At 42.1% G+C, this 26863-nt stretch overlaps 1 protein-coding gene across 2 annotated transcripts in view; it reads left to right on the forward strand.

The window, feature by feature from the left end:
• IFT38 (intraflagellar transport 38) overlaps positions 1 to 26863 on the forward strand; it is a 69474-nt gene that overhangs the window by 1565 nt on the left and 41046 nt on the right. For both annotated transcript variants that reach the window (XM_086622338.1, XM_086622339.1), the window contains exons 3-8: positions 1092 to 1176; positions 5278 to 5457; positions 6556 to 6651; positions 19943 to 20026; positions 22138 to 22271; positions 23446 to 23587. In XM_086622338.1, the coding sequence (XP_086478464.1) occupies positions 1092 to 1176; positions 5278 to 5457; positions 6556 to 6651; positions 19943 to 20026; positions 22138 to 22271; positions 23446 to 23587 (721 nt within the window). The remainder of the gene's footprint in view (positions 1 to 1091; positions 1177 to 5277; positions 5458 to 6555; positions 6652 to 19942; positions 20027 to 22137; positions 22272 to 23445; positions 23588 to 26863) is intronic.

The following is a 26863-nucleotide window of genomic DNA, read 5'->3' on the forward strand; positions in this document are numbered from 1 at the left end:
CTAGTATGTAACCATAAAATAACAGAGCAATTGAAAGAAAATAAAAATACTGTTTTAAAAAATACGTTTCTCTAATGAACCTGAACACTTTTAACAGCTTAAACTTCTGTATTATAAGATCACTGGGAACCCCCTGCCTAATAGTGAGGGGCTTCGCTCTCAGGCCACGCAGCACCTGAACTCCAGCATCCTTTTGTGTTACGGGTCAGATTTACGCTTCACACAAACAGCTTTTCCAGCTTCTAGAAGCTTTTAAATTACACTTTAAAGCAGAGAGGCTACTTTGCAGGTGCCTTGCTCTTAATTTCAAATGTGATTTGAAAGCAAAGATGCTTTTTTGCCTGTCTGGATGTTGAAAATCTCGAAGCCTCGTATAAGATTCTGGGAATTCACTGTTTTTTTTCCTTCCCTGGTTCCTGTAGGCTGGTGACTTCTAGAAGTTTCTGCTTTTCACTAGTGGTTTTCTAAAAGCCTTTCACAATCTTTCGGTTTGTTTTTTTGTAAGTTTCATTCACTTCTGAGAGCAATGTGTTTGAAATGGTGTCTGTGAGCATGAACTTTCCTGGTGTATTTTGAGTGTTTTAAAGGACGAGGTGGCCATTTTTGTTATTCCCAACAACAGCCATCTAGTGCCAAGTCAACATATCACTGGGAAGGCTGGGAATGTTAACTCAGTCGTGTGCCTGGTGTTTTAAATTGAGAAGCCACACATCATGAAGTTTAGTTTGATTTATATAAGCAGCTTGTGATATAAGTAGTGAATTATTTCTGAAAATAAGTATTTCACAGACTCGATTGAGCCAGGTAAATTTTACTCCTTTGGAAAACTGAGTGAAAAGATGTATTCAGGACCTTACAGTAACAATTCCTTCCGGAGAAGTAGCTCAGGTTTTACAACTTTTGCAGTTTGTACACAAACCCATTGTATGCATTGCAGGGTTTGGACACCCTGGTCTGCAGTAGGAGCTACAGATTTATTTTCCAGTCTCATACATGCCAGTTTTGTTTGATTTTCGCCTCCCAACTGAACCAATCTCTTTAATATTGCACTTGTCTTTCTTGTCAGAACCTACGCATGCTTCTTCCCACAGGTATGAACCTCAGACTGACATTCCTGCTGATGTGGAGACAGAGCAGGACCGGGTTTTCTTCATCAAGGCAGTGGCTCAGTTCATGGTAAGCCTGCCAAGGAGTCGTGCTGAAGCCCATTGAAACACTGGTTCCACGTTAGCTTTGATGCTTTCTCTCTTAACACCTTGCTGTTCTCTTGCAATGGGTGGCTGAGTATGTGTTGTATTCTTGTGCTGTGTTGTATGGCTTGTGCTGGTACTAACTTGAAGAGGCCAGGGGTGTGCTGCTGCTGAAATCGTGCAGAGTTAGGTACATCTCTTTGCAGGATGGGATCTAAACATCTAACACTAGAACAATATTCGTCCTTATCACTTCGTATTTATAAAAAGGTAAGAGTGGAAGGTCTAGCTATTGATATGAATTTTTTTGAAATCACTCGAGTGGGTTCAGAAGAGATCCCATCATATTTATTGCTAACTGTGGGTGCCTGATTCTTTTGTATGGTTAAACAGTCATAACTTCTGATGTTTTCGGTATGATATAGAATCATATATTGCTCTTCTGTGGTAGGAGCCTTCTCACTTACTAGATCGAACCATATTTTTCTCAGATCAAATCTTTTATCACATTATGCGTGAGCACACTTAAATGGGGCCATCAACTTTTTTAGTCTTGTGGAATAAAATGACATTGTTCTTCATATCATTTTTGTTGTTTTGGTGCAGCATGAGCCTTTGCTGTTACGACACGCTTACACAGCACTCTTAATCAGGTGGAAAAAACTTAATGGGGCTGCGGGTGACTCTGGAAGCAATGGAAGTCTTTATGCTAATACCAAAGATTAATTTCTTATAATACTTTTTTTTTGAATTTTTAAAATATTTTTAAATGACATTCTAACCAAGGCAACTTTTCACTTTTGATTTGTGATGATGTCCACTATAAATTTTCTTAATTGTTAATTTTATTATAGTCAGAGCATGATACACTTTGGTACATACCAGGATGCACTTTTGAGCCCCAGAGCATCATAAGATGTAGTGAATAGATCTGTTTCATTTGGAGGAATTTCCCCTGTCCAGATCAAATATGTTTGAAAAGGACAAGTATGGAAGCAGACATAATGTTATGCGTACTTTTTCCTTTTAATAGCTGATTTCATGTAAGAAATCCCAAGGGTTTTGAAGAATTACATAATATGATTCAGAAAATGAGGTGAATGGAAATTTCTTTAATCACCCTGGCCTTATTATCTTGTAATGTTAACTGAGCCTATGAGGATTATTGTAGGTTTTCAGCATTTTCAGAGTGAGAAAAGCTTGTAGACGTTTCCTTAATAATTCGCTGTCCATGGAATCCACCGTTATCTTCTCCAGGAGCTAATAGCTTTATGCTTCTGTAGCCAGGTGTGAGATTTGATGGAGACAGATTTGTCTCAGAAGAGAATCTCAGGATGGATTAATCATCATGAAATATAACTACAGCATTGCTCTCCTTTACTGAACAAGGAGTAAAGACGTGTTAATTTTTTCACAAATGATGTATTGCTCTGTGCTACTGGTAGTTTGAGAACGTACCAAATGTGTCCTTTGCGGACCCAGAAGTTCCTGAAGTGTCTGCAGGGTTGTCTTACGTGGTGCTTTAATTATTTGCGACCCTAGAACTGCCCTGGTCTGTGTGGATCAATACGTGGCTCCTACTTGAGCCCACCTGGACCCACATTTGAGGTAAAGTGCAGCAAAAAGCCTCTCTTGAGTTTAGAAGTGCATTCATGAAAACGTGCTCAGCAACCCAAGGTACCAAACTTTTTGCCAAAGGCAGGCATGTTTGGTTTTTAAAAAGTGGTGGGAGAAGCGGTGGATGCGATGTCTGCTAATGATCTTCCCAAGTGCTTTCCAGGAAGTATCACGGATTCAATTCCCATTTCAGCCTGTGGAGATTTAGGGCTTCTACTTCAGTACCCAGGAGACCTTCTTAAGTATTAAAGAACACAGGGAAATGAGAGCAATCCTTGTTCTTCCTATGGAGAACGTGCTGTTGTACAGGAAAGAATGCAAAATGTTTGGGCTAGACAGGCTAAAGACTCTGCAAACAGATGGCTGGAGCACTCAGCTGGGAGTTCTGGTTCTTCCCTGAGCTGTTTTTCCATTTCCATCACACTGTCCAAATTTGACTCTATGATAATAACAAAGCAAATTTTAAAGTAAAGCAAACTTTCTGGCTGTTGATGCCATTCTTGCTGTATATTTCTATTTCTCTTTTCTATTGCATGGTAATAATCTGACCTTCAGAATAAATGGAAGTGATTTTTAATGATGCTTTAAAACTCTTCAGAGTTGTTATAAAATAGGGAACTGTCCCAAGCTTTCCAAACATGAAGTTACCTTCTTGAGTAAGCAGTGCCATTATGCCAACCTGAAAAATAAATATATTTATCTGTGTACTTTTTTCCTCTTTTTAAGTAGTCTTTGGGTGAAAAACCTTTTTTTTTCCTTTTATTGAACATTGATTTTTCTCTCTTGGGGTTGAATGGAACTGAAATTGGAATTCCCGTCTTTAACAACATCCTTTATGCTGTGTTGTATTAGCCCTTTTTGTGTAGGGGATGTTTAACAGATCCTGTCAATTTAATGACTTGCTTCTCTTAAAATTTAATACCTACTGTTTCCACGATTAGTTTTTTAGATTCCTTCTACTGAAAAGGAGAGAAGGAGAATGTTTCTGACTTTCCACTTTGTGTATCGGCTCATTTGAGGTCACGCTGGTCAAAATTTTCAAACGCGATTCTGATTTTTTTGTACCGTAAGTCTCGTATTCCCTCGGCTCAGGGCGTACAACGTCAGAAACCTGTTCTGGAAGTTTCAACTTCACTTTTGAGCTGAGTTCCTGCTGGCAGGAAGCAGGTGTAGAGTCGGTTTCCTCTACTGGGTTGAGATTTCATGAAGAAAAAAGCAAGAGCTAAACACTTCCTGGAAACAGAAATCTGAAAATCATGAAATTTGACAAGATGAAGAAACATTGACCAACAACTATTTGCTTTGTTTCCTTTGTTCCTTGAGAAGCTGCAGCTAAATCCGCAGTTTGAGATGTGGTCCTTTCTCTCTTTAGTTTCACAGGAAATTTTCCTGCAGTCAGTTTTTCAGTGAAGCTCTGTGCAGAGTGGGCAAAACTTGTACCGACCATTTTAATGTTTGAGTTTTACCCCAAATTGAAGGTCTTGCGCTGTCAGAGCCCTGCGGGGTGTGAATTGCTTACAATAACACTGTCATGGTCTGAATGCCAAAATTGTGTAATACCACGAGTGAAACGTGGCTAGATTCTTTCTGCCACACAGTATTCCCAAAGGATAAATATCTTAGCAGAAGTTTAATCTTAAAAAGATGCTGAGAAGAAGATATTAAGTCGTTTGGATACTTAGTTTTTGTATTCATAACCTTTTGCTTGCTGGTTTAGTCATGCCATCAGGAAGACTGCCTCAGAGTTTTATCTGAAGGTTGATGTTGGCTCCTTGTGGGTATTAATTTAGGACATAATATTATCAGGAATTTTGAGAACAACATTTGTGTCCTTTCTGCGACAGATGTATCATTTCTATTGTGCTCTTTTCCCCCTTTATTATTTTGAAGTATAAAAAGATAATATTATAATTTTTAATGTTTTTTTTCTTTACTGGTCTGTACTTTCCAGAGATGGAAGGCAAGGGAATAAAATCACTTATATCACAGCAAGGGAAAATTTGAGAGAAACAATAATATACTCTGAAGGTACAGCTGGAAGAGAAGACAGTTGAATTAGGATAATTGATCTTAGTCTTGTAACTCATTAAGGGTGAAATTTACCTCTCTGCAGCATCATCACAAGACCTGGGCAGCACTTACATTCCACTTAAACTTGGTTTGAATTTAAGTGGTGCACAGGGTTTTTGCTGATCTTCATGCAGGGAAGAATTAATGGATAGTTTGAGTTTTTGCATTCTGGCAATTATCTGCAAGTGTTCTGACAGGCAGAAAGTGCACAGGTTTCAGAAAAATTTCTTCTGGAAACCTCAGTAATATGATGAGGCAAACTTGTGTTTTCCAAACAGGAAGATTTATTTCTCTGAAGCAGAGCGTGTTGCCCTCAAAAAGAGCTTTGGAGTGAAGTGTGAAGAGGTGAGTGAGGGTTTTGTTCTTTGTGACACGATGAATTCGTTCTCTCTTCCCAAAGGCTACCAAAGCTCACATAAAGCTCAACACTAAGAAGCTTTACCAGGCAGATGGCTACGCAGTGAAGGAACTGCTGAAGGTCACCTCAGTGCTTTACGGTGCTATGAATACCAAGGGAGTGGAACGCACGGACGTGAGTGAGGAAGACAGCAGCAAGTTCAAGTTTGATCTTGGCTCAAAAGTAAGGAAAACTTGTGCTCTTGTTTTGGGCAGGGGGGTTGTGTTAACTTACGAAAAACAAATCCGTTTTGTATGTGAGACATAAGTAGAGAATGTTCTCGCAAGGGAGTCGGTGTGGTTTTAACTCATGCTTTCTGCAGTTGAGGTTATATGCTTTGACTTGTTTTAATCTCTGTGAATTCTCCACCAGAAGCATAGTACAAGGCAACAGGGACACAAAATTGGTCATCTTGGGTTTGGACTGCTGTTGGAATCATAGAAATATCAGAGTAGGCTAGAATAAAAACTACTTTCTATCTACTAACCTTGTTGCAACAGGAGGAGTTTGCAACGTACTGTGACTGTTAGTTTTGAGCCCGTTTGCCTTGAAGGGAAGGGGAATCTCCATGTTACCCTAACAGACATCAAAGCTGTTCAAGCCCTCAAAATAAATCCCATCTCTAGATATTAAAAACCAACACTTTTTAAAATAAGAGGAATTCCTGTTACTGCTTTTTGTTAGTTTTAGCACCTCTTCGATATGCTGATACTTTTAGTCTTTCATTCTTTTATAGCTATACTGTGTCGTGCCTGCTTGTTAGGCAATAATACTGCCATTCTTGGAAAAATGCAGGACCAGAGGCACTTTTTCCTCTATATAAGTCTGATGTGCCTCTCTGAAGAAAGCACCTGGACAAATAATGAAAAACCACTTGTAGATGATAAATATTCATTACCTATGCAATGTGCTAGTCACATACTGTTTGGTATACATACTTTTGCGTATAAAAAAGATGATGTTTCCCTTTGCCATGGGCAGCATGTGAACCAACAACTGGCTGAGTCACAGATTTGAGGAGGTTTTTTTGTTGGCCTGAAGTGGCTGGGGTTTCACCTGAAGCCTATGTCTAAATGCTGCCTAATCTACACCGTCTTAAACCCAAGAGACAAACTCATTCTGATTCCAGTGGACAACTTCTTCAATACTAGAGTAGAGTTTTGGCCATTGTGCTGACCTCCTGGGCAATTTTAACATCAAAATGGGAAAAATCTGCTGTGGGTTTTCTTTGTGATGTTGTGGATTCTCTTTGGCTACTCAGTGCTGTTGCTGTGTTTCCAGATTGCTGACTTGAAGGCAGCTAGACAACTTGCTTCCAAAATCACCTCCAGAGGAGCAAGTCTGTATGACTTACTTGGCAAAGAAGTTGAGCTAAGGGTAAGTAAACCCTGGTGAGTGTGCAGGAACTTGTGTTTGCTGAGTGCTGCAAAGGAAAAGGGTGGAAAAATTACCAGTAGTTGATCTTAATGGCTGCATCTAAAATGAATGTTCTCTGAGTTGAAGGAATGGGTCTGAAGGTTCGTGTTTCCTTCCCACTCATATTGATACTTGAATTACAGTGAGCCTGAGAGAACAGTTTGGCATTTTTTCTTTAGCAGGAAACTGAAATACTCTCTGTAGAACTGCTGTAGAAATACTACCTTTATGTGTACGTTCTAGTGGTGAGGATAGATATGTTCTGAAAGATAAATGATTAATCCATTAGTTTTCCAAGTGCAAGGCTCATTATTTCTGTTACAGTAGTTGAAAGCCTTGCGAGCCTGCAGGGTACATATTCTTTAGCTTAGTCATCAAATCACAAGCTGTTGCATGAAGTCATAGAAGTGTCCTGAAACACTGCCAATAGGTCTTTCAATTATTTTCTTAAACAGATTTATCTGCAATGCTGGAGATTATTTGTTTTCTGAAAATAGACATTTAAACAAGGGAAACCCTGAATGTTCTAGTACTGGTTTTGGTAATTGCAGATTTGCAGTATCCGAGCTGTAGGAAGTGCACCCTGCACGAGCAGTGGACTGTGCCCCTTGACGATTAATGCTCCCAGACCCTTGTTTTTGGGAGTACAAACCTTTGAAAAGGTGGATAATATACGAGGAAGATTATCTGTGGAACACTGCCTTTTCTGCTGGATATGTTAGCATGGCATGCAGCAGTGGGAAAGGCATTAATATTTTGAAAGAGAGACAGAAGCAAGAAGCCAGTTTAATGCAACATACACGATTGTCACAAAACCATGAAGCAGTTATTTCTTCTCATCTTGCATTCTTTGCTTAATTTCTTGCCTTTGAAATCATTTTCACGAGTGGCTGCCTGACGTGTTAATGTTTGCTCTGAGCATTAAACCCTTTTTTCTGTGTCTGGCATCTCTAAGAACTCCGCTCAAAAGTCAAGTATAGGTCAGGATAAGGCAACATTTTTAAAAAGTACTCAAGCACTGGTTTGAAATTGGGCATTGTTTTATCACTTGAAATCAAGGCTTTTAGGAATCCGTCCGACTTTAGAACTGGGCCCTAGAAAAGGGGCTTGCACAAGTGCGGAGTGCTGAAAGCATGAAATGGAAAATCGAGAGATGAGTAAGTGCTTCAGTGCAGCCACTGCTCATTGGGTCCATCAAGAAATCTTCAGCTGAAGACCAGTTAAAGGAGCAATTTCTAAAAGTGGTATTTCTTATATAGCGTAGCGAGCGCATGTTTCTTGTGGTGTAATGACTGACTGCACAAGATGGGACTAACTAATCCTATATACCTACACGGTTTATATTTTGTAAAAAGGTTTGACAGATTGAACTTGTCTTTAAGAAATCCCATGTCAGGAAAGGTGACCTTTGCTTCTGTCTCATGAGCTCTGAGTTTATATCCTAAAAGCACAAGGTGACACTATGACAGTGCAGTGAGAACCTCCGGAGAGCAGCAGCAGAGATTTCCATGCTGTGTTCCTAACGATTTGTGACTGGTTCCAGCCGCCTTCAGCGATTTGTTAAACTTGAGAGCCCATTTTTGGCTTGTGTGTGGAACGCCAAGGTTGGGACGTAAGTGCGGGACAAGTTTGAGACTGGAGCCTGTAGCAAAGCAAACAGGTTTCAGGTTAAAAGCCATGAGGTTGCAGTCACCAGCTTTTCGGTGGAATTTGTCAAGTTTGCCTTTTCTAATTATAGCACCCAACTCTGCCTTCCACTTGAAATATCATCAAATAAGAGGCTTAGAGCCAAATGCTGCTGTTTTCCATCACCGTTAGGCCTGGTGGTGCCCACGGAAGTCAGTGGAGCAGCAGATCTCGCTAAGTAGCCGGTGTTGAGGGCAGTGGAGAATTGCCCTTCTTCATTTCACACTTCTTCCCTGGATCCTTCACAGACTTGGTGAGGTGCTCAGAAGATGACAGGGTGGCCCTTCTCACCTGGAATCAGGTGGAGAGAAGTAGAAGTGCAGTTATTTCTGGCTTTGTGGAGCGTTAGAGCCTTGTTTGTAGATGTGAAATGAGTTCCCATTAATCTAAGGTTACTTTTATTACTTTTTAATGTGAAGATTATTGATTTTCGTTGCTTGTTTTCTTGTGACGTGGCTGGGCAGTGCCCGCAGTGGGGTGCACAGGCAGAGGGATTGTGCCATTAAAGGGTGGGAGAAGAGCCCTATGGTTTGTTTTTTCTTTACATTTTATATCCCGAAACCTGTCGCATACACCGAAATACATCGACAGCTGTGATATTGTTTTAATGAATTTGAAAACATGGTAGTTTTGTGTTCCCTGAACCTATTTCCCCCCCAGTCCATCCATTTCCAAATATTTAAATGAAGGATCTTGCTACCTAGGCTTAGACAGACTGGTGATATATCTTGTTTCTCTCCTAACTGAAGACTGCTTGGTTTTCCAGCAACTGTAAAAGGAATGCCAGCATTTGACACCAATGGGTTGACTAGGTCTGTTCTCGTAGTCTGAGCAGCTTTTTGGGGAAAATCATTGGGAAAAGTGAAACAAAACTCATTATTTCCTGGAGAAATGTTGACTCTAATTTGTGTCATAACCTTTACTTACCTTATTGAAGTTCTTTTTGCATGTAATTTGTATAGAAACAGCGTAGAAAAGCCTTACACGTTAGGTAAATTTTATTGCTTCAAGTCATGGAATTAAAATAAATTACTTTCTGGATGAAAACAAATTTCAGGTAGGGAAGAGTTTATTAGTGGAATGGTTCTGTTAGATGTATTGTCGGTCCGTAGCGATGTAAATGCGTGTGTGTATTTATTGGGAAGAGTTTGAGCCTGTATTCATTTTCTTGGAAATGTGGTACTGTGCCTTTCTGATGCCTTTAAAAATATCTGATTTCCTGACTGAATATATAGTTCTAATGTATATGTAAACTACTTTCAAAGTTCATAATGTAGAAAAACCACCACCTTTAATTTAAGAACTGCAGAAGAAACAAAATCTACAGGTTTTCATTTGCTGAATTCAGACTATGATGCTGTTAGTTAAGATTTTGGAGGGAAAAAAAACCAAAACAAACAAAACAACCAAAAGCTATACTTTTCTCATCAAATGAAAATTACAAATCATAGAATCATAGAATCATAGAATCGTTAGGGCTGGAAGGGGCCTTCAAAGGCCATCTAGTCCAACCCCCCTGCAAGGAACAGGGATATCTCCAACTAGATCAGGTTGCTCAGGGCCTCATCCAACCGGGCCTTGAACGTCTCCAGGGATGGAGCATCCACCACCTCTCTGGGCAACCTGTTCCAGTGTTCTACAACTCTCATGGTAAAAAATTTTTTCCTAATATCCAACCTGAATCTACCTCCCTCTATTTTAAAACCATTACCCCTTGTCCTATCACAACTGGCCCTCCTGAACAGCCTCTCCCCATCTTTCTTGTCATTTTTGACAAGACCAAAATGTCCAAAATGACCAAAAATGTCATTTTTGGTTTAAAAAAGAAATCAGACTTTCTATTTGAGAAAGACGAGGAAGGCATTTCCCGATTAACAATCCTAAAGCAGCAGAAAGCTGAGACGTGAAGCCTTTTGGTTCCAGCGCTGCAGACAGGGAAGGAGCTCTCCTTTTCCACTGTCAGTGGATCCCAACTTGTGCAGCAGGTTTTGGAGCACCAGGCGTGGAGGGGGAGAAGCAGAGGGGCTGCGTGTGCTGTGTCACCTCTGCTGTCAGGTTGCTGCTAAGCAGGAGCGCGGCACGGTTAACTTTGGGGAGCAATTCTGCACCAAGGGGGAAAGGGACGAGAAGCCTTACTTGGCCAGAGGATCTTTGGAGTTAAATGGTGATTTCCAACGAAGCTGTGTTGTTCTAGCTGGTTCTAGACCGACTGTGGGTAAGCACGGCATAAGTTGTGGGTGTCCTGTAGCAACGCAATGGTGGAGACGCAGAATTTTTATTTTAGAACACGTTTAATACTTACATTGACCAGATAGTTTGGAGTTTCCAGTCTTCCTGGTCCGAGTGTTAGAGCACAGAAATTGCAAAGTTGGAATTCGTAGAGTCTGGTTTTGAATACGCCGCTTCCTAACACTCTGTAATTGGATGTTCACGTGTAAAATCATTGTTATCTTGACCTATGTTAGGTCCGTAGTGGAGCTGATGAATGAATTTTGGTACAACAGTGAGATCCCCAGCTGAAAAGCAAATTCTCCACATGGAGACGTATGTCTTTATCTTCATTGTTTCCTTCACTGCCAGGGGGACTTTTGCTGCATTGCATCACTATGTAGCCTTAATTTTCAGAATATTTACAACTAGCTTTGGAAGATTAAGTAGATGCTTTGAGTTCTGTTTTTCTCTGATCTGTTTTCTAGCCTTTTTTTTTATAGAGAGAAAGTGGAGGTTGATTTGAATTTGAGGTGGGAACGGGAGATTCTGCTTGGATTTTTCTCTCTCTTTGTACACTATATTAAATACTTAGGATGATTAAAAGAAGTAGAAATTGAAAATACTGATGCTGTGATGGAGTCTGCCAAGCCCAAAATCAAGAAAAGCAGGAATAGAACTAGTGTCAGTACTCGGGCAAAGAGCAGCATCACTTCCCTATGCTCTCACTTTGGGTTTCAGGTGTGGTGGCTGCCTCTGGACCTGCACAGCTAACTGCTGCGGTCTTCTCTGTGGCCAAAAGATGTTGGAGAAATCAGTGGTCCTCTGTCCCCTGTAACAGCTGGTGATTGAGGAAAATGGCAAGATGACTGTTTGGGGGTCGGGAGGGGTGGTGAGATGATCCAAATCATTCTTTAGCACAAAATAGAGCAGTAATGGCTTTCAAGGTCCTTTGTGCTCTGTTAAGGAAGGACGCTCCTGAGTTACCATACGCTGAATATCCGAAATCCAAAAGGAAAAATTCACGGCTGTTTGTAACGCCTCAGCGAAGCTGCCTGCCTCTGAGTGCCTGCTGCTTTGCATCTGCCAGAGGTCCTGTGGACACATTAGCAGGAGCCTGTCGAGAAGCTGCCTTGCTTAAACCTGCTGAATTATTAGACACAGTAAGATAATGAAGCAAAAAAATTCCAGACTAAAGCTGCCTCTGTGCTGATGGCAGGCATAAAGATTTCTGACCTTCTCAAGGTTGTTTCCATTTTATTTACCTCTTAATTAGCTCTAAGCCATGTAAAACAAGAGAAAAATGAAAATAATATTTTCTTTTTTTTTTATATACTTAGCTCATGCTAAAGATGGGCAACGCAGTGGGTCTGTTTTCTAATGCGCCTCCTGGCACTTACTCTGTCTGTGACCTTGAACAAACTGTTTATTCCCTATGTGTCCTCTTGTGTAAATACAGTAATTTCTGTAATTTTGTAGATTAAAGCTTTTAACAGCCAGATAAAGGGTTTCCCGATGTATGGAGGATAAATTTCTAAGTAAGTACAGGGTATTGCTACGAGTGTTGCTGTTATGTATGCGCACAGTATAAGCTTGTTCCAAAACTGCTGGAAGTCATTGAAAATCTCTTTGCTGACTTCAGTTAGTGAAATGCTGGAATTAAACTCTTAGGAGAGCCAAAGGCGTTTGGATCTCTTGATTTGCAGCCTTTTCCTTCAAGAACCCTTGGTCCCTGCCTCCCCCGCTCCCGCTGTTGTAGCTTGCCGCCTGCTCTCTCTGTAGAGAGGTAGATCTGATTTGGGTGACGGCTGCATTATTTGGTACTTTTTGAAGGTTAACTACAAAAAATCATTTTATTTGTAACGTTGGAAACGTTTTCCATCTGCTGAATGTTAGTTCTGGATACGAGGTGCTGCCTGGTGAAGGCTGATAAACTAATTTCTCTCATTTCCTGTGCTTTGGTTACAGAGTTGCCACATGTGATTTCTAGCGGAAATTTGTAACTTCAAATTGCCAGAACTTTGGAGAATTACCTAGTTTGCATCAATTTTTTTGAACTGTCCTGCTTCTAACCAAACCCTAACCTATCAGGTTTGAGGAAGAGGGCTTATTGCAAAGCAAGGAGCCAAAATTAAACCTTGCAACTGTAAGATTCTGGAGAAGCTGGTGGCTCATGACTTAGGCAGGTGTAGTCTTTGCTGGGTAAAAAAAACGTCTGGGTGGCCGAGCCCAGAGAGTTGTGCTGAATGGAGTTAAATCCAGTTGGTGGCTGGTCACAAGTGGTGTTCCCCAGGACTCAGTTCTGGGGCCAGTCTTGTTTAATATCTTTATCGATGGTCTGGATGAGGGGATTGAGTGCTCCCTAAGTAAGTTTGTAGGTGACACCAAGCTAGGCGGGAGTGTTGATCTGCTGGAGGGTAGGAAGGCTCTTCAGAGGGATCTGGACAGGCTGGATGGGCCAAGGCCAACTGTATGAGGTTCAACAAGGCCAAGTGCTGGATCCTCCACTTGGGTCACCACAACCCCATGCAACGCTACAGGCTTGGGGGACAGTGGCTGGAAAGCTGCCCAGCAGAAAAGGACCTGGAGGTGCTGTTTGATAGCTGGTTGAATGTGAGCCAGCAGTGTGCCCAGGTGGCCAAGAAGGCCAACAGCATCCCAGCTTGTATCAGAAGTAGTGTGGCCAGCAGGACCAGGGCAGTGATCTTCCCCCTGTGCTCAGCACTGGTGAGGCCCCACCTCGAAACACCATGTTCAGTTTTGGGCCCCTCACTACAAGAAAGACACTGAGGTGCTGGAGTGTGTCCAGAGAAGGGCAACGAAGCTGGTGAAGGGTCTGGAGCACGAGTCTTGTGAGGAGTGGCTGAGGGAACTGGGATTGTTTAGCCTGGAGAAAAGGAGACTTATCACTCTCTACAACTGCCTGAAAGGAGATTGTAGCGAGGTGGTGGTTGGTCTCTTCTCCCAGGTAGCTAGAGACAGGACAAGAGGAAATGGCTTCAAGTTGTGCCAGGGGAGGTTTAGATTAGATAGTAGGAAAAAATTCTTTACTGAAAGAGTGGTCGAACGTTGGAATGGGAGTCTTAGCCAGGGGGGTTCGGACACTGTTTCTGATTGAGGGCTTTGCATTGCTGAGTAGGAAATGTCTCTGGATTCTCTTTGTGGACTGCTCAGATGAGCATGCGAGAAAGCAGCGTAGCTTTATGGGAGCCTGGAAGCAGGAAAATTCTCAACTAGCAGGAAAATTCTCAACTAGCTTGAGCTTTAATCTCTTGAGGAGGAAAATAGGCTGTTAGGAAGTATCAGATGCCTTCAGAAGGTCTAGATTATTTTTCGTGTCCCTCCTATACCTTCCTGTTCATATCTAACAATGCCTGATGATCTATTCCCTATTGGCCAAATGTGGTCACAGTGTGTGTTAGGAAATTCCCTGAACAATAAACTCTCCAAAAGGAGAGTTTTATTGCCTGTATGGACAGCAGTAATTGCAAACCCCCTATTTGCAGGGAATATGGGATGTAAAATGCTTCCTGGACTAAGGCTGAAGGCAAAGACAGTGGCAGTGAGGAGGTAACTTTTGTACACATCAGGCTTACGAACTCCTGAAAAACAAGGAAGGATTTAACCTATGGTCAAAAAAAGCCTGATGCAAAGACCAGTATGTTGGAAAAAAGCTTTCATTTCTGATCCTTAGCACAAAAAAGGCTGTTTAGAATCCTCTGCTAGACCTGTGCACGTCAATATATACGTCTATTACACCACCTTTATCACGAGTGACTTGTGTGCCGGTCATGCTTAAGTACTTGCCTTGGTTCCTACTGCCGTTCAGAAGATGTGTATGTCCATTTATCCACACATCAAGCGTGCAGGAAGCTGGCTTATCAAGTTTTGATGCATAATGATGCAAAACCATTACCAGTTGAAAATGCTTCACTGGGCATATCTGCAGAATGGTTGCTGTGATAGTGGCTCTTCATTGTTAACCAAATATAAAGCTCCTGCAGGAAAATTCTCAGTAGGAGAAGCGGTGGGGTGCATTTGCAGAGATGGTAGCAGCCTCCTGCCCCCACTTTTTGTGGCTAGTAAGTGAATTTGGCTTTCTGCGTGGTGGCATTACTGCACAGCAAGGGAGTGTGGGAATTTAGGATGGATTCAGTGTTCCACGTTGACACTGGAGCAGCCAGGGAGGCAGAAGTATCGACAGGGCTGTAGCGAAGTTGAATGGATTCCCACATGAGTGCATTCGCCCAGCAGGACAACGCAAAGTACCAAATGGGCTCAGGTTGCACCTTGGTCCACGTTCCAGGAAGTCGGCATAGACAGGAGCTTTCGTCGCTGCTGCTGCCTCGACAGTCGGCTGACTTTCGGAGAAGCTCTTCAGGCTCCAGTAGAAGGCCAAGTGATGGTACAGCCATTTCCTGTTCTGGGTCTGACAGTTAAGGTGGATGAACCAAGCTGCACCTGAGTCCCTGGAAGTGCTTGTTAGATTTCAGGAAGAGCTCACAGCATTTGCCATCATGTAAGGATTCCGAACCAGGTTGTAACACCTTGCACACAATGGAAAGGTACGATGTACCCAGAAAGTGCTGTTTGCTGTTACCAGTTTCTGCGGAGGTCAGAAGATGCCAGAAGCTGTTATCTTGACCCTCTGCCAGTACATGGTCCATGTACTTGACAGCATACCAGTTCTCTCCCCAGTGTTTACTGCTAATTCTTGATGCTTTTGGAGAGTTTCATATTGTCTTCTCAACAAGTTTAATTGTCAGTATTAAATATTTCTTGTCTTATATTTGACACATAAGTGGGCCAAAATCCAAACTTTAAGAAGCTTTTAGCTATTTGGGGTTTTTTGTTTGTTTGTTTTTTGGTGGTGGTGGTGATGGGTTGTTTGGGTTTTTTTATTCGGGAAGACGACAGTGCTGCACTGTGCTTTTTTAATGTGCAATACCAGTGCCTAAAAAGAAAGGTTAGGGTTGGAAGGGACCTCAAAGATCATCTAGTTCCAACCTCATTTTAGATGTCTGAGGGTATCCAAGACATTTGAAGAGGGCTGGCAAGTACCGTACAGGACTTAAGGCATACCTGGAAGATCAGATTGTTCAGGCAATGGAGTTGCCTGTGTGTTAGCATGTATTTTGGAGATCGTGTATAAACCCTAAAAGGTACTAAACTTCGAATAAAAGACAGGTATTCCCTAGTGATCCTGGAGGGGCAGAGAAATCCACGTCTTTCCACATCCAGGAAACTTAAGGCTGCAGAGCTTTGTGGAACAGGTCTTTAGTGACAGGAAAGGAAACTCCTGTGCTGCTTTTCTGCGTTTTGTATTTCAACTAGCCTTTTTACATTTAGCTGGGTGTTTGGCAGTGAAGCTGCAAGAGGGTTTGATAAGGTTACTAGCTCTGGAGTTGTGTCCTACAAGATGCTTTTTTGCTGCATGAGGTGGAACTCCTGGTTAGGTGAACCAGTCACTTCATTACCTTTTGGCAGAAAGAAGCTGTACCGTACCGCTGAACTGAGTGGTGTGAGAATAATAGTAACTTGTGGTCCTGTGTCAGGCCGACTTCTCCACCAAAAGGTGGTGGTGACTTCTCCACCAGCCAGAACTGCAGCTCGTTGCCTCTTCCGGAGGCTGCCTGCTGATCTGATTCCAGTAGACAGAACCTCAGGCTTCTGCTCTGAAGGTCGGCTGTGGCCTTCACTCTCACTGGTGTTTGACCCAGCGTCACTCAGCGGGGATGCAGATTTGAGACGAGTCAATTCTTTAGACAGATGGAGTTTTGAAGGCTTCAATCAAGATCAGTGTTATTTCCTGAAATGACTGCAGTACAGTTTTGCTTCAAAGGAAACTTTCCTTTTGCTACAAAGGAAGCTTCTCTGTTTTTGATGCCAAAACTGGTGCAAGTTGGGCAGAGCTGGCTTCAGTGCTAACTTTCCATGACCTTTGGGGAACATCCTGACAGGCTGTGCTCTGGTCTGCTTGACTGGCAAGTCAGCTGGTCTTTGATTAGAAATCTTTCTTACTTTGTAAGGAAGTTCTGATTTCCAAAGAAAAGGAAGCTTTCAAGTTAAACCAGCCAACTAATTTTTTAGTACTTCCAATTGGCTTTGTCCAAAGTGAGACTCAAAACTGGAAGAATTAAAGCCTCAGCCCTTCCATGCGGTACCAAATATTAGTCTGACCAGGGAGGATAAAAAATGCCAGCAAATGGTGTCTCTTGTGTGCCTTTGTGTGTTTTCTTTAATAATTGTCAGCTTTAGTTCATCAGAAATAATTTTCCAGCTGGCTTCCCTGATTTTTAATTAGTATTTATCATGTAAAGCTATAGTCAGGGAGCTCTTGGACACTTTGAAGAGGAAGCACTGGTAAGTGGTAAACAATCAGTTTGTCCATGAAAACCTCTCTGCTTTTGCGTGTGTTTGTTTTCTCAAGTTGTAATTACCAGGCAGAGTCCTAAATTGTTCTCCTTCTTAGCTCCTCTTGCCTTGATAATTTTTTCTATATTTCTCATCTCTCCTGAGAACTCTATTTTTAGTGGTCAATTTAAAGGAAACCTCTTGAATATTATAATGTGTATTCTGATTAGCACACCTAATTGCAAAGAGTACATTACTTTAAAAGAAAATGAAGGAGGCTGTGTTTTCCAGCTCAGTTTCATTTGCACCCTTTTTTTGAGCACAAGGAATTGTGAGTACAGCCAGTGGCCATGTAATACTTGGTATTTGGATAAATTTAGAAAATTTGCTTTGCCTTCTAGTACACAGCCTATTTGTATCCGCAGATTTAAGCACAAACTGAAAAGCCTTTGTGTAAAGGCAGGTTTTAAAAATCTCAGTTGTCATGTCACTGCATATTTTGTATTGGGTAAGAAATATTAGTGAGGATGAGTCGGGCTGGAGGAAAAATGTACTTTATTTGCTCATGTGGGGAGTCAGAGATAGTCCAAGTGGTTGTGTTAAATTCGTTCTCTTTTATTTGCTAATGGCTTCACAATGTTTAAATTGACCAACTTTGGTATTTTAAAGTAAAATACTTTTTTGTTTCTCCTAATGCATTCATAATCTTTGTGGAGTGTTTTTTTTTTTTTATCCAGGCATGTTAATGTGAGCTGCCTTTCTTTTAATCCTCTTCTATATGGCCAGTTGCAGGGTCTTTCCTGAAAAGAGATATTAAAAATAAGTTTTCTCTTTGAGAGTTTTCATAGGATAACAGGGAATGGCCCAGTCACGGATACCCAGGGAAGCTGTTACAAACATCCATTAAAAATCTAACAGCTTTGATACCCTCTGTATGTATTTATTTTTCAAATGTGTTTCCATTATATATTAGTATAATGATCCACTGTGGTGGAAGCTATAATAGCCCACTTGGATTCTCCTTTTGATCTGTTGGGGTATGAGGAGGTTAATTACCTTAACCTTCTCCTTTCCCAGTTCAGCCCTGATTCAACAGTCTAAATATACAAATTTCTGCTTTTATTCTACTCTTCATTGGCCTGACACGTTTTTCCAAGCAAGTGGGACTGTAGGACTGAACCTTGTTCTAGAAAACGATGTGGATTTCTGCACAAAGACTGTGGTCTGTATGTGGAACTTCCTTGGGTAATAGAGGGAAGGTAGAAGAAGAAAAGACATTAAACTTGTATAAATGACTCCAACTTGAAAGGGTAGATCCTCAGAAGTAAATCAGTTGGATTTACTGCCAACTTAAAAGGGTAGATCCTGAGCCCATCAGTCACCCTGACCCAACACGCTGCAGTGGCTCGCGCGGGTCCTGTGGGTGTTTCACCGGGCTGCTGAAAGGAAATTGGTAAGGGAGTTGTTTAGAATTAAAAACTAAGGTCCTTGCTGTTTCTTTTATCTCCTTTGAATGTGGGAAGGAACATAATTTCCTTCCCCCTGCTGAGTGATAAACTATTTTGTTTGAAAAACGTTGGCTCTGTAGCGGAGATCTCGCTGTTGCCACCAGAAGAACGGGGTACGGCTGGCAGGGCAGAGTCTTTGCGGGCTGGTCCTGGCTGCCGTTTCAGTTCAGGCAAAGTCCTCACAAACAAATGGGCATTTGGTTGAGCTTGTTGAATGCATGATGTTCTCAGAATAGCTGCTGAGCTGTGTTACTCTTGTCCGCTCTTCCTCCACAAGTGTCTACCTGTGGAGATATTCAGGGATATGTATTGTGCAGACTCTGTATCTTATTTTCGTCCAAATTAACTTTCTGCTGCTTGGAGCCTGTGTCTCCGTGTGGACAGGGGAACGTTCACAAGCACTTTCACACCGCCACTAACAGATGTAGCTTCTGTCACTGTCCCCAACATAATATTTCTTCTGCTTCTTTTCTTGTGCCATAAAAAAAGCCTTGGTGCAGCGTGCGGCAGGCTTGTTCAGGGAGCTGATCCAGCAGAGGAATAAGCTCAGCACAAAAAGCTGTTTTAGTTAGCTGGATGAGCTCCCTGGTTGGGTTCACGTGCAACTCCCTGAACTTGAGTTGGTGGGGAGAGAGCTAAGCTGCCTCTGCTAGTACTTGCCTGTGCAGCCTGGAGCGTCTGGCTGGTAACTTAACAAAGTAACTCTGCTTCCAGAATTGATCTCTTGGTGGGCTGGGTACAGCCTGTTGCAATGTGCATGAAACATTTTTAGATTCTTACTCAGATGTTCTCTAGAGAGATGCTATTTCCATCTTTATCCATCTGTTACCAAATGGCTTGCTGACATAAAATTATTTTAAGGACATTTAACTGCAAAAAAACTCCCTCCTCTCCTCCCAGTAGCAAACGAGTAATCCAATGTTTTCATATACCGACCAGGTCAGTGTTGTAAGACATCATACAGACAAGAGCACGCTGAATAGCCCTAAGCCCATCTGTCCCAGCACTGCCGAGGATGGAAGAGGTTTTTTTCATCCTTTGAGATCTAAACAAGGATCACTGTTTTGATGAGGATTCTAAACCACTTGGTTATCAGACTTGAAGAAGCCTATACATCAGTGTCATCTGATTTTTTGTGTGGGCATGGATGGCACTGTCTGACTGTCCCAGCTGTCTGGCAGAGTTAGATGGGTTCATAGTGCTTGTTGCTCCACAATTTTGTGACTCGGTGCTCATCTACCTACACTGTTGCTTTCATGGGTCATGTTATAAAGATGATGAAATCTTCCATGCTGCATTGCATACCTTGCTCGACAAGTAATAACCAGTGCAGTTTGCAAAACTCTGCATTCAAGAATACTTGAAGTTCAGACAGTAGCACTTATCTTGTTTTGATATGCAGATGATCATATCGTTGTAGTTTGACCACCCTCAGTTCTGCATCTATTAGTTCCTAATATTCCTTTTAAATATATTGGTGTATTTTTATTTCATAGGAAGCAAGAACAGAATCTATTGCCAGACCTTTGGAGATAAATGAGGCTGAGAAGATGATGAAAGTTGCCATCGATTGTGTTCTGGTAAGCAAAATGATACTTATTTAATTGCAAAATTATCATCCCACTTCTGCAAAAAGAATTTAGCTCTTTCTATCAACAGCCTAGGGTTAAGAGTGCCGAAGCATGCATCACCTTCTGCTGGCTGGGCCAAGTAGTGCTGCACCTGGTTAGCTAATAGCTAATGTTGAGCTTCAGTTAATGGCTTCTGTAGTCTTTAGGTAACATCAGGTGTGCGAACAGAAGTTCATCAAGGCAGAGATCAGCCTGTGATGACTCCTTGTGTCGTATCAATGAGCGTGGTCACTGATGATCCTTATGGTTTCTTTGGGAAACCTGTTGTGTTCAAAGTGGACAAGCCTGATAATGGAAACTGATAGCTTTTCCTGGAGGAGTGAAGGAGGTGTCTGCACAGTGATGATTGTGAGCTGGCAGTCAGAAATCACAGCCTGCAGCAGAAAACATGAACGATGTTAGCAGCACTAGCTAGGAGAATATGTTCAAACCTGCTCTGCTTTCAGGCTGTTGCACTGTATAACTCTGTTGGTTCAGTATGCAGAAATGTTCCTCCAGTTGATGCATCAAAGAACTAACTTGGCCTCCCCGGGCCTCTGACATGGGAGAAAACGACAGAAAAACCCTCTGTGTTTTAGTCATGTTCCCCACCTCTGTTAGGAGCTCAGTAGTCACCCCAGAAGCTCTACAGAAGGGATAAAACCTGCCTAAATTAGCACAGAAATCTACATCCCACCAACATTGTCTAAGCTGTGTAAACTTTGCAGAGTCAGGGCTGCCAGGGGTGTACTTGGTAACTCAAAATGTCCTGGTACCCGTGGAGCTTTGAAGTTGGGCTCTGGGAGCAGGATGGCTGAGCTGGCCAAGGTGTGAGAACTGGCACTGAGCTAGTTAGTGCCATGCTTTCCAGTACCTAAAGGGGGCCTACAGGAAAGCTGGAGAGGGACTTTTTACAAGGGTGTGTAGTGATAGGACAAGGGGCAACGGATTTAAACTGAAAGAGGGGAGATTTAGGTTAGATATAAGAAAGAAATTCTTTACATTGAGGGTGGTGAGGTACTGGAACAGGTTGCCCAGAGAAGTTGTGGATGCCCCATCCCTGGCAGTGTTCAAGGCCAGGTTGGATGAGGCTTTGGGCAACCTGGTGTAGTGGAGGATTTCCCTGCCCATGGTAGGGGGGTTGGAACTAGATGATCTGTGAGGTCCCTTCCAACCCTAACCATTCTATGATTCTATGCCAGTGCATCATTACAGTTCTCGTTTCAGAGGACCTTTTGTCTGTCCCAGCCTTGGTGACACTGTCCTTGCTCCAGTGCTTGGGTTCTTGTATTTCTGAGCCATTAGCTGCACTCACAGCCACTGAGCAAGTACGGGAGTTAATTAAATCTTGTGCTTCCCATAAGTTATTTAACTGCAAAAATTGTATAGTGACAAGGAGTGGAGTTCTGGATTTAAGCAGCCGATGCAAAATCAATAGAGACTCCAGGCAATCTTTTCTTATGTTTCTGCTCCCACTCGCAGTATATCTGGGTTCGAACTGCTGTAAATATATGCATTGCTATCGTAGGCAGGAGTGCAGATAAACTGACAGCAGCACAGCAGGGCGATTGGCTTCCTGGGAAGTACCAATACCGTGTACCTCAGTGGTTTTGGTTCTGGACCAGTTAATGAAATGACGTGTTGTAGCTGAGCAGCACCTAGCAGCAAGCGTGAAGTCCCCTCTCTCTCTCTCTCTCTCTCACTCAAAAGATGCTCACAGTGTCCTGAGCCTGAGCACACTGCATGCACTTGCTCATCTTAATAAACTGGAATATTCTCACTTCCCACTCCTGATTCCTGTAGCACGTGCTGCAATGCTCAGGATGCTTCCCAAATTTTGAAAAGATGGATAAAGCAAGGCTTAGAAAAGGATGAAGGTGTTCGGATAGAGTAAGTTCCATATAAAAGTGACCTGTATCTTGAGGATAATTTTCGTTGCCTGGCCAGTTTATGTTCTAGCTCATTGTTATAAACTTATTTGTTAACTTGAGATATGAGATTATACAGAAGAACTGTCAGCATCTGAAAGATAATTCTAATTATTCCAGCACAAGCTGTGGCTCATCGTCCTTCTCTTTTAGGAACAAGTCCAAAAGACGAAAGACATGTTGAATAATGTGGCTTTGGATGAAGCCAATTTGGAAGCCAAGATTGAAAAACGAAAATTGGAACTGGAAAGAAGCCAGAAGAGACTACAGACTCTACAAAGTGTTCGGTAAAGATTATGAACTGATTATCTACTGCATAAATGAGCGTTAGCATAAATGATGGAACTGTGTGTTGTTAATGCTTAGAGCAGTGAGGAGTGAAGTCTGTAATGAGGCTGAGAGATGATGGCTTGTGGAAGAGAGAGGTTCTCTTCTCTGGAAATGCCCAGTCTGGATTGTAATTGTTCATTTTTCCATTACAATATGTTGGAAATCAGAATTTCAGTGCTGTTAAAAGTGACCAAAATGTTATTTGGTGGGATTGCTTAATTGCTGCTCGAGCTGTACGGAATGGTCAGGTAGTATGTCTTTTCCTTTGTCATTAAACATAGATGGGGACAGGTACTTCTCCTGAAAATGGCAACTGGTCCAAACATTCTCTCTGTTCCCAGAGGCTTCTAGCATTCTCAGCCACTAATAAAAGAAGTTCTTTATGCGTCCCTTGTTAGGATCGGTTCCTTCAGGCAGTGATACAGCCTGCCATAAAATCAAGATGTTCAGATTCACAGTTTGGGTTGATTTCTTGCCCTTCATTAAACTGTAGGTTTATACAACTACAAGATCATGCTCTATTTTTGACTTGCATTTTATGAAGGAATAAAAAAAAACAAAAAACAGAAATAGAAAAATGAGTGGTGGAAGGAATGACATTGATTCATGTAAGTGACACTTTGGAGGAGGTGTGTTGGGTAGATGTGAAGCAGCAAACGGCAGCGGTGATCTCTGGGGCGCAGCAGTTGGCTCTGGAGTACAGGGACGTCGTCGCTTCTTGGTGTCAAGTCTAGTTACGCTTGTAAGGACACAGCACAGTTTTGTAGGAAATAAGTCTCCAGCAAGGTAGGTGATTTACCAGCCATGGTACAAGCTAATTTTTTGGAGTATTAACTAAGATTTGCGTGCTAAAGGGGCCAAAAGGCTGCCTTTCTGCTTCTTTGGAAGGGAATGGTAGTGGGTACACAATAACCTTTCCTTTGCTATACGTAATTTTTGCAGGACAGTTCAATGAGGGGTTGTGTGTTATGCTTTTAGTCTTTGAAGTAGTGTGGAACCTTGGAAGCAAAAAGTCTTCTAGATTAGTTTAGAGCACATGGAAAGGAAGCTGCAAAACCAAAAATGCTTGTTTCAGAATTCTGCATGTAGAGGTCAATATTTCACTGAATAGTTTGTGCTTGTTCTCTCCAGTCCTGCTTTTATGGATGAGTATGAGAAGATTGAGGAGCAACTGCAGAAACAATACAGTAGTTATCTGGAAAAATTCCGTAACCTGACCTACATGGAGCAGCTCCTGGATGATCATCGTAGGGCAGAGCAAGAGATGTTTGAGGTAAGACAGCTTACAAATGCTCAGCAAGACTGTACATCCTGTAGTTCTCGGCCTTATAACACAAAATATTTTAATACCCCTTTGCCAAAGCAGCGCGTTACCAGTTGTAGAGCCAGCTCGGAGTGACTGGCAGCTTACTGACAGACCAGTAAGTGTGACTGCTCTTGGACAAACACAATAATACAGCTTTATTTTTTGAGTTAGTGAAGTTAAACCAGTGTCGTGATGCCCCTTTCCGGTCTCTGACTCCCCCAACTCGTTTTCAGTTGATGTTTTTTGTTCTTGAAGAATGTTTTCAGCGTTTCTCATCTTCCTTTTGCTACACACAATGTATGTGCTAAGAGTTATTAGGCGCTTGTTTTTATCCTCTGCCAAGAACTATGTATAAGGATTTCTCAGCACAAGGCTCTTCAATTTCCTCACAGCAGGTCTCTTCAATGAAAAGAGCATCGGTGAAAAGACTGGGCATGCTGGAATCCTCACTCACATAGAATTCAGTTTTGTTTGGCAGAAATTCTGGTTTTTGTTGACTTGCTGAATTCTATCAGTTCAGTGTGATTCTCTGTTTTGTATCCTGCTGGATAATCTGCATCTGTATTTCATCTTGCTGCGTCCTTCCTTTGGGTGTATTTTGGACTGCAGCGCTTTCAGCCAGCCTTTCTTTCAGCTTCCTGTAGCTTCATGTTTTACTTGTTGGTTTGTCATCCTTCTCACAGTCATTGTCCAGTGTGTCTTCTGTTCTTCATTGAAAACATGTTTCATTGAATGGTCTCCCCTTGGATGTTAATATCAGTGGGTGCACTATACCTTGAGTTAACCAGTGCTTCCTCTTTCTGGATCGTCCTGCCTTCCACATGCAGATCATGTTGGAGCACCTCTGCTGTGAAGACAGGCTGAGACAGTTGGGGCTTTTCAGCCTGGAGAAGAGAAGGCTCTGGCGAGACCTTCCAGCAGCCTTCCAGTACCTAAAGGGGCTACAAGAAAGCTGGAGAGGGGCTTTGGACAAGGGTGTGTAGTGACAGGACAAGGGGCAATGGCTTTGAACTGAAAGAGGGCAGATTTCGATGAGATCTAGGGAAGAAATTTTTCACCATGAGGGTAGTGAGGCACTGGACCAGGTTGCCCAGAGAAGCTGTGACTGCCCCATCCCTGGAAGTGTTCAAGGCCAGGTTGGATGAGACTTTGAACAACCTGGTGTAGTGGAAGGTGTCCCTGGCCATGGCAGGGGGGTTGGAACTAGATGGTCTTGAAGGTCTTTTCCAACCCAAACCATTCTATGATTTATATTTTATTTTGTCAACACAACTCACTCTTGTTCCTGGCAGAAATATGGGAGAGCTGTGCATAATGTTCCTTCTATCTGGCTGTGACTGCACATTTTCCTTTTGCTGTGTCCGTTTGTGCCTACTGATTTGAAAAGTAAAGTGATTTCACCCCAAGTTTTCTAACCTTCTTCTTTAAAGCATTCACACTTGTCTTATAGTAAAATTTTGTGACCTGTGCTTAGGCTGCAAGTAAGGCACAGTGACTTTATAGTCCCTCTTCTCCTATGATCTGCCTTGGCTGCATCTGTGAGATCTTTGTAGAAAGCCTCATCATTCTCTAGAACTGGTTGTGCGGAGCAGCCTCCCTTCGGAGAGCGCCGGCACGCCGTTCCTGCGCGTCGAAGCCGCACAGTGCATTGTCCTTCATGGGCTTCAGAACCAGGCTCAGGCCGTTCCGCAGCCTGGAGCAAACACAGTAGTTCCCATCACCTTTTGGGTGTAGGAAAAGGCATGCTGTATTCCTTTGAGAAGGCTCAAATATTTTGCTGCATTTTTTGCTTGAGGGATGAAATACCCTGTCTTTTAAAAAGATAACGTGGGCATTTGACAACTTGTTAATCATTGGGAACCAGTTTCCCATTAACCTCCCTTTTAATAGGCACTGCCTCTGTAGACTTTATTTCACCTATTTCTAATCTGTAGCCAGCTTGGTGTTTTCATATGTCTTGTTTTATAATATTCTAGTTTTTCACCATATCTTTGGCCAAACAAAAAAAAAGTCCTCAATTAAATTGTAATCTTGAAATGAAGCCTGAAATCTGATTTTTTCCCTTCTGCTCAAATGCCATTGAGACTTAATACAACAAGTAGAAATGTTTTGAACTGAGCTACCTGAAACTGTTTATAATTCATGCACAGAAGTTAGTAATGAGTTGGCGTACAGCTCTTCAGGGGATTTTTGTTCAAAGATAATAAGACGAAGAAAAAGCCTTTGTCATTCAGAGCTGTGCCCGTGCTTAGAATATGGAGAGCACTTTTTATTTTCCTTTTTCTCCTTCTTTCTGTGAGGCACCTGGAAATCTACTCATATGGTTTGCCTTTTCATTTGTTAGGATAAACAGGGTGCAATCCTAATAGCAATCCTTCAGCATCGTGCAGAATTAACGACTCTAAAAGCTTGTGACAAGAAGATGTGGTTTTTCTCTCTCGCATCTATCTCTTGTTATTTGCAGTGTGCGTTAGTAGGCGTGAGAGCTGGAAACATCTTTTGAGATGTGTTTTATGCTAAAAGAAAAGTGGTATTGAGGCTTCTGCATTCGGAATGCGTTCTTGCCATGTCTGGGGGTCCGTACTCGAGGTCATGGTTAGAGACACCGAAGCAATCAAGTTTCTTGTGCTGAACCCTGTACCTGTTACGTACACTGTGTGAGCTTAAACCAGCATGGAGTTTACCTGCCAAGTCTAGTTCTGTATCTTGAGCTTAACCCTGAAAGTACCTTGGGATCATTTCATTTCACTTCCTTAAATCTTTTCCCTAAGGAGAGTTTGGGAAGACCAAAAATAACAAAAATAAAAAGAGGAGAAAAAAGGAACATTTGACAGTTGTTCTTCAGAACTGGAGAGAGGAGAATGGGAATCAAGAACAGAAAATTGAAATATCTAAAAATACTTAAAATTGTTAAAAATATTTAAAGGATGAGACTCTAACCATCTCTTTGAGGAGCAATCCAGTGACTCAAGCAGCCATGCCTGCTTTGTTGGCAAAGCTGTTGCTTCAGGAGAAGAGGAGGTTATGTGTGTGTTTCTTTTGCAGCCGGATTCTCTGGAGTGCTGGAGTCCAAACTGCTGTTTGAAGTCGTTGTCAGATGTCAGTGCTGGTGTCAGGACTTGGGAACTGAAAGATGGTGAAGAATCTGGATCTCAACTAAACCAAGAGATTTGCTGGCGCACTCCAATTTGCAAACCAGTGGAGGGACTTTTAAAAAACTTTTTTATTTTAAAAAGACGGTGC

Source organism: Tauraco erythrolophus, chromosome 17, assembly GCF_009769465.1.
Source record: "Tauraco erythrolophus isolate bTauEry1 chromosome 17, bTauEry1.pri, whole genome shotgun sequence".
Classification (NCBI taxonomy): Eukaryota; Metazoa; Chordata; class Aves; order Musophagiformes; family Musophagidae; genus Tauraco; species Tauraco erythrolophus.